Below are 7,404 nucleotides of genomic sequence, written 5' to 3'. Positions count from 1 at the left end.
ATGATGATATCAAAGAGACGTGTTCAAATGATGAGGGAGTTCAATTCCACCCCGTGGACACCTCTTTCTCTACCTCTTTGTCTCTCTCTTGGTAAGACACATGCATTCAGTAAGTACACCTATACACACACACTCAGCGACTGTCATTATCACTGTTCAATTGACATTATCGTTGTAGTAGGCATCATGGTACAATACCAAACCAAGTTAAGACAGGAAATGATACAAAAAAAGTGAAAACAGCTGCAGACTCAGGTTTATATTTGCTAATACCATACAAAATCTGCTGCATGTAAGCTACTGACAGCAAAATGTTTTGATATTTTGTCACTTTCCAAATGAGTTATCCTTATGCATAATTTACCCAAAAGCTGTCAACATGGTGTCATTGCTATGACGAGGCATTGAATGTTAGCCTGTAGACATGTGGCTATGATTCACATTCCCTCTGATGACTGTGACACATCGGCAAAAACTCTGAAGGTCCCGGATTCCATTCTCCAAATATTGCCTTCATGCTTGAGACTTTGGAAAAATCCAAATGAAATATTGTGAAGCCATTGACTGTTTGTAAATCATGAAGATCGCCCTTGCACTGAGAAAGGGATGTGTGTATTCATATCATATTGGCTGTGCTTAGCCCAGTAACATAGTCTACAGTAATGTTATGCATTTATGAAACACCTTAATATATGGACTTGTAAAGTAAAGTAAGTTCACAATCATGTCCTCAAGAATGCCATGGATATTATTCTGGTTTGCACCATAGTATACTGTATATTGCTTTTTCAAACTGTTTACCCTAATGGACCATGCAATCAAACCTATGTGATGTAACCCATCAGCACCGTCTTAGAGCTGGTGTCAATATAAGTGGGTTGAACCTTCATGTTTCTAAATGGACACCCTTGAATCGTCATTGATGGAGGTACATTGACTCAAGCCCCAGAGGAACACCAACCTGTCCTCCAACATGTAACTCCAACTGTCAGAACGAAGGCCCCAGTGTCCTCAGAAAATCCCTCAGTTCCCATCAAGAACATTTAGGAACCTGACATCATATTTATTGATGACATTAACATATTTTGGTCAATATAGTGCAATAAGTGCAAAGCAATCAAAACAAATGAAATTGATAAGGGAAGGAGAATTGCGAATGTCTGTATAAAAATAGGTGTTACATTAAAATATCAGTATTCCACAACATAATTATTACTTCAATTGTTATTTATGAATTTCATAACATATCAATCATATTAAGAATGAATAACCATATTCATTTTAATATATTCATCTTCCTAATGATAGCTGTGAAGACCAACTCGTCTTCCAATTCCAAAAAGTGCAGAAAGCATACGAAGACACTTTTTTTTTCTTTAAATGGCGCAGTCTTTCTTTAACATTGGGGGTGTGCCACCTTTTAAAAAAGCCACTTTTACAATGCGACCTACAGTAAATGATATGAAACTACAAACATAAGCTTTTACAGAGGATAATGGATATGACACAGGTAATATTGATGAAGAATTAAAAGTTTTGAAAATACATGGCAGAGTATATCAATAAATACTTACTTACAGACTAGAGCAGAAAATAGTCCTGCACAGTTTGATGCACTGCTGTACAGTGTTTTTATCAGAGGGTGAGTTATAAACATTTGTGATTCACAATATACCGTATGTATAGGTTATGTTCCTGAAAATGTTGTTGGGTAAGATTACCTGTACACTTACATTTATGTGTATTCAATCTTCAACATAGAAAAATAGATTTTGCATCACCAGTTTAGTAGTGGAATTGTTGTATAGTCATCCTCTTCTGCTCAGTAAGCTTTCCATTCTGTAATGTCATGTAGTTAAGAAATAAGAATAATACAGTTCGGCACACCCCATTTACTGCTTCTTTTTTTGATTTGTGTTGTGCCAAGGCACCCTCAAAATTGAGCCAGTTCTTTAAGGGGGAAAATGCTTCATATTGACAAATGTAACGTTCAAAACTGGCTGAATGTGGTCTGTTTCTCAAGAACTTCGAGGTAGTCCGGCTCAGCTTGAAGTTTCGCTTTTAGTTCCAAATATTCATTTCTGTTGGGCTCAACATAAACAGTACTAGGTGCTGTACCATAGAGCACGGTTTCTCTTATCCTCTCGGGGTGTAAAAACTGGCGTCTCACATCAAAGTTTGGGTTGTACGTGTACGAGACAGGGCCGGTATACTTGTACTCATGGTTGTTTCCTGAAGTAGACTGCTTATCCGGCTCTAAGATGCCTCTGAAGAAGTGCTCAGCATCTTGCACAGGTGAAGGATTCTCACGAGGCTCAATGGTGCTCACACTGTAAGTGGGACTCCTCATGTTGCTGTCCCTCTCTTCCTCAGTGTTACTCCTGTAGGTCACCTTCAACTCGTGAAGGTCACGGTAATCCTCCACTGCATTGCCTTCCCTGGATCGGTAGATGGGGTTTTTGCACATGTGCCCCATAGGATGAGGAATATACTCGTAGACATGCCCGGCGGGGGCTTTCACTTTTGGGACAGATCGGTTATTGTAAAGGCTATACTGTAAGTTAAAGGAGCTCACATCAGAGTTGTTGGTACTGGTACGATCGCTCTGGGACTTCTTACGTTTCTTCATGACTATCACAAACAGCCCGGCCGCCACAAACACTGACATTATGAAAACAAGTAAGAGACTGAGGATTAGGACCGAAAGGGGGACAGTGCTGCTTGCGGTATTGTATCTTTGAGAAGTTTCTGTAGTGGTGGCCCTATCTGGCGTTGGCTCGTCAGAGGGGGGCGCCGTTGAGACAACAATGTCAGAATAATCTGGACACAGGTGTTCGGCTTGAATTGAACGCATATCCTGCCCAGCATGCCGCTTTGGAGTCTCACATATAACCTCATTAACAACGGTGCCTGCACTGAGCTGCTCTAGCCATATCTTCATGCCGACAACATCACATGAACAATCCCAGGGGTTCTCAAATAGATCTATCTGCACCAGCAACTTCAGCTGATCCAACACACCACTCACAGGCAGGTTTTGAAAATGGTTACTGCGAAGATTGAGTCTAGAAAGGGACAGCCCACTAAAGATTCCTCCTGGTAAGGTTTTCATAAGGTTATTGTTAAGAAAAAGCAATTGGAGGTTGGGTAAAAAGTGTAAAGCGCCCCCGTCAATTTCTCTGATTTTGTTATATTCTAAGTAGAGGTACTGAAGATTCTGCAGTCCAAAAAACATGTCGGTTGTAAGTCTGTCGATTAGATTACCATTTAAGTACAGCCTACGCAGGTTTGTTAAATCCCCAAAAGCTCTGTCGTGAATGAGGGCTATCCTATTGTTTCCTAGGTGGAGCAAATCCAATCCGGTGGCCTCCACAAAATCAGATCTGCGTACCACAGGGATGTAATTCCCTGTGAGATACATCTTTTTGGGATTGTATGGCTTGGGTTTAAGGTCAGATATATTCTCAATCTTCCTCTCTTGGCAGTTGACGTTCAGTCCAAGATCGGAGATCTGCAGATTACATGTACAGGCAGTCGGGCAGTCCAAAGGCACAGGAGATTTGGTCTGATAAGCAATGATTGGGCCATAGTTATAGGGGTTGACTTGAATCCGGGAGGTGGGCTTTGTCTTGGTTCTGTTTGATGGGCGGGTGCCCTTTGTAGGCCTCGATGATGACCGCAAAACAGCTGAAGAGGTGGCTGAGGCTGTCACAGCTGCTGGCGTGGTTTGGAAATATCCATTGGTGCTGAGTGGCGGTGGGGGACGCATTTCATACTCTGAGATGGCTCTTCGTGGGCAGAGCTCCTGTTTGGAGACCTCGTCCAGGTCTCTGCCATGCAGTCTGAAAGGCGTCTCGCAAACCACCTCCCCCACTAAAGCTGTGTACGCGATGCTCTCCAGCCAAGCTTTCAGAGATATGAGCTCACAGGAGCAATTCCAGGGGTTCTCCTCGAGTTGTAATTCCACTACTTTGTCCATATGCTCCAGGAGACCAATGTATGGAAACATTTTCAACCGATTGCCCCGAAGGTCCAAGTGCGTTAAGGGCACATTCCGGAAAATATTGTTAGGCAGAGCAGAGAGCATATTGTCATTTAAAATCATAACGGTGAGCTGGTGCAGTTTGCTCAGTGCGTTAGGCTCTATATTAGTGATGTAATTATAATCAATTTGAAGATATTCCAGACTTTCCAGCCCAGCAAATGTATCATCCCTTAAAAGGTCTATTTTGTTGTTGTTCAGATGTAATCTCTTTAATCCTTGGAGTCCATTAAAGGCACCAGTCTCTATTTCGGAAATGTCATTGTTGCCTAAATGCAGAATAGTCACCCCAGTGTAGTTGATGAAATCGTTGAGGGACAGTTTCTTGAGGAGATTTCCTGTCAGCAGAAGGTGGTACATGGAGAAATGTACCGGGCTTATTTCCGTTAGTCTGACAATCCCTCTGTTCTCACAGCTCACTGTCAGTATCCCTTCCTTCTCCTCGCACGTACATAAATTCCTACAGATTTCCCCATAATTGTCATACATCTCGACCACACTCAGAGATGCTGCGATCAGAGGGATTATTTTCAGTATCCAGATATGCATTTTCGTGGCAGAGGGTGGCCCAGCTCACTGAAGTGTGGTGCCAGTATGAGGTGTCATCTAGAAGAAAAAGGCAGGCATGGAACATGTTAAGTGTATAATGTGTGCATGTGTGCAAGATCTATACTTATGGGCAAGACATTTATTCAAGAACATGAAACATGTTTACATAACCTTACTATAAGATGATCACAGCAGAAAATCTTAATGAGAAACATTTCAATGTGATAGACCATGGAAGTTCGGTTTTTGATGTTTTAGCTATGACATTTCAACAAGCTATGGCTCTGTCTGTACACCTCATATTGTAGGTCACTATGAATGTCTAATTAGTTTTAGGAAAAGATAATGTTACCAAGTTGATATTCGACACGATTCGAGTATGTGCATTTCTGAAAAACGAACATGATGTCAAAAAGAAAAAATAAATTATAGCATATAGCCTACCGCGGTTTCCTTGCTTAAGCCCAAGCTATTACAAATGCCATACCCATAGCATTTCCGAAAGGAGAATTAAACGATGTAAAAGCATTTCTGTAAAACCTTAAGAACTACGAAACGATTTTCTTTATGTAGCCTACAAAATAACATTATGCGGATAAGAATAAAACTCCACCTTAAACGCGGCCAGACTATTTCCCCCACTCACCCCTAATATCCGGCGACTTGAAAACTGTGTGTACGCCCAAAAAGTGGTTATCTTTCGTGGACATATATCTCCTTAATGAATTATATGTAGCCACTGACAATTTGCAAAACTGTCATTCTAAATCCGGTTTACGTTAGAGGCTACAGAATTCAACAAGGCGACAGTCATAGCCCTTCATCCCTCATTCCTCAGGCAAAAACTAACAAAACCGAGTTGATTAAAAGCAATGAGCAAGCGTTTCCGATCTCATACCCAAATTATTTCTTGGTGGGACATAAATAATACACTAATTAGCCGTTCCAAAAGCAGAGCCGATATATGTTGAAGCGTCCCTCTCTCTATTTCTCGCTCATTCTCTCTTTCTCCCTTTCCACCACAAGTGCGCGTATCACACACACACACACACACAGAGAGAGAGAGAGAGAGAGAGAGAGAGAGAGAGAGAGAGAGAGAGAGAGAGAGAGAGAGAGAGAGAGAGAGAGAGAGAGAGAGAGGAGAGAGAGACGCACACACACGCGCGTAAATTCACACGCGCGCACATACACATTATGCGCGGTAACAAAAATTAGAAGAAAAAAACATTGCCCTAGAGGTTCAATTTTGTTGACAAGAATGGACATAACAAATCAAATGAGGGGATGTTTCAACGAATCATTACTGTCAATGGGGTTGCATACTGTTACATTTCCGTTTTACACTATCAGTGTTAAGAATCTGGTATTGGATTAAGATGGTGAACTTAAATCCCATTGCAGTAGCCTACTCTCATCAATGCGTATCTATTCGTCACGTTAAGACGCAGAGAAAAAAAAGACAGGAAAGGAATTAAAGTTCTGCAAATTGTATCCCTTTTTATATATAATTAGCTATAGCTAGGTGATTTCCATACTGTGGTCAGATCAGTCGAAGACAGCATATTAAGATGTTGTTCTTAGTTAACTTGAAAGCAGCTGAAGAAACGAAATTTCAGCACCATGGACAGATCCCCAACTCTAGCATAGAGATTTTCATGAGCAATGAGAAATATGCAGCTCAGAGAGAAAATAATTTGCCCTTACCGTGTTGAGCCTTGTAAAAGCGTAAGCATTCCGACGATAAGCTGTTTCCTCCGCTTTCCTAGACAGTGATGTGAATTTTGTGATACCTTGTCCCTTTTCCAGACAGTTAAATCCTCAAAGTCGAACCTCCACGTTGTTTAGCTTCATATACCAGACATTGAATTGCACACACTGTCTCATTCACGCCAGTAACGTGACGATGAGCGCCGCGAAGAGGGTTCCTGTCTCTCCGAGAAAATCTTGCTGTCTCATGGAGTGAAATGAAAAGTGAAATGCTGGTATTCTGAGTACAAATATGAGAGCAGAATCTCAAAATGTTAATGTAAGCCCGTTCTACATCCAATAAAGCGACACTTTCCTGTGCATAAGCACTAACGGAACGGACGAGAAATGCACGAATCCCCTTGTATCTTCTGAGTGGTACGGCTTGTATCGCCTTGTGAGTAGATAGCCTTCCCAATGTCCTTAATTTTTTCAAGGGGTGACCGCACAATACGGCTCAATATCTACAGATATATAGGCTTAACACTTTCGACGAACTGAATATCCGTTGTAATATTATCCCCCCATGATAGAAATCATTACATGCATTTTTTTTTTTCCAATCAATGTTTCAACTGGTGGAACTCGTGTTTCGTTTGGCGCAACGTGTAAATGGACAGCAGGCTAACCGGCAATCAATGAACAGAAGACGCAAAAGTACAGTACCTAAATGTTAAACCCAAAAGCATCAATAAATTGGTATTGTAATTAAATCAATATAATCTTTCATTTCGTGGTACTGTTGATTCATCGCTGATAAGGGAGAACCTATAGAGGGCAGTACAATGCGTTGGAAAAACAAAGTCTATCCATCCTATGCTTACCTTTTAAGGATGTGGAATGCACATCGTTTCGTGCATTGCGAGGCATTGTAGCTTGCCGTTTACTTATTCATAAGTATGACACCTGCAGACAACTTATTTCCTCAACATTACAGCATATGTATACTGACAATCTATCTAAATTGCCTATGTCTTGTATATGACTTGAGCTGATTGTATTTGTCTGCTAACCTGTATAGGGCACAGATAGGACAAACTGTACGTTAACCATAGGTTGTCTCACAG

At 41.2% G+C, this 7,404-nt stretch overlaps 1 protein-coding gene across 3 annotated transcripts; it reads right to left on the bottom strand.

The window, feature by feature from the left end:
* Window positions 1-1,302: 1,302 nt before the first annotated feature.
* Window positions 1,303-6,904, bottom strand: LOC134007772 (SLIT and NTRK-like protein 5). Of its 3 annotated transcripts, none has more exons than XM_062447434.1 (2): window positions 6,296-6,904; window positions 1,303-4,648 (listed from the first exon to the last, which is right to left on the bottom strand). In XM_062447434.1, the coding sequence occupies exon 2, from the start codon at window positions 4,589-4,591 to the stop codon at window positions 1,991-1,993; it is 2,601 nt and encodes an 866-aa protein (XP_062303418.1). In that variant the 5' UTR covers window positions 4,592-4,648; window positions 6,296-6,904; the 3' UTR covers window positions 1,303-1,990. The 3 variants fall into 3 exon arrangements, with proteins under 3 accessions (XP_062303418.1, XP_062303421.1, XP_062303419.1); XM_062447437.1 differs by lacking the exon at window positions 6,296-6,904 and adding an exon at window positions 5,490-5,584; XM_062447435.1 differs by lacking the exon at window positions 6,296-6,904 and adding an exon at window positions 5,238-5,455.
* Window positions 6,905-7,404: the final 500 nt, after the last annotated feature.

The sequence above is a fragment of the Osmerus eperlanus genome, chromosome 21, assembly GCF_963692335.1.
Source record: "Osmerus eperlanus chromosome 21, fOsmEpe2.1, whole genome shotgun sequence".
NCBI classification, from domain to species: Eukaryota; Metazoa; Chordata; class Actinopteri; order Osmeriformes; family Osmeridae; genus Osmerus; species Osmerus eperlanus.
This window is presented reverse-complemented; position numbering and strand designations above follow the sequence as displayed.

Bases quoted from the DNA above. Each gene is read 5' to 3' on its own strand.
- LOC134007772 (XM_062447434.1), bottom strand. From the start codon at position 4,591: ATGCATATCTGGATACTGAAAATAATCCCTCTGATCGCAGCATCTCTG.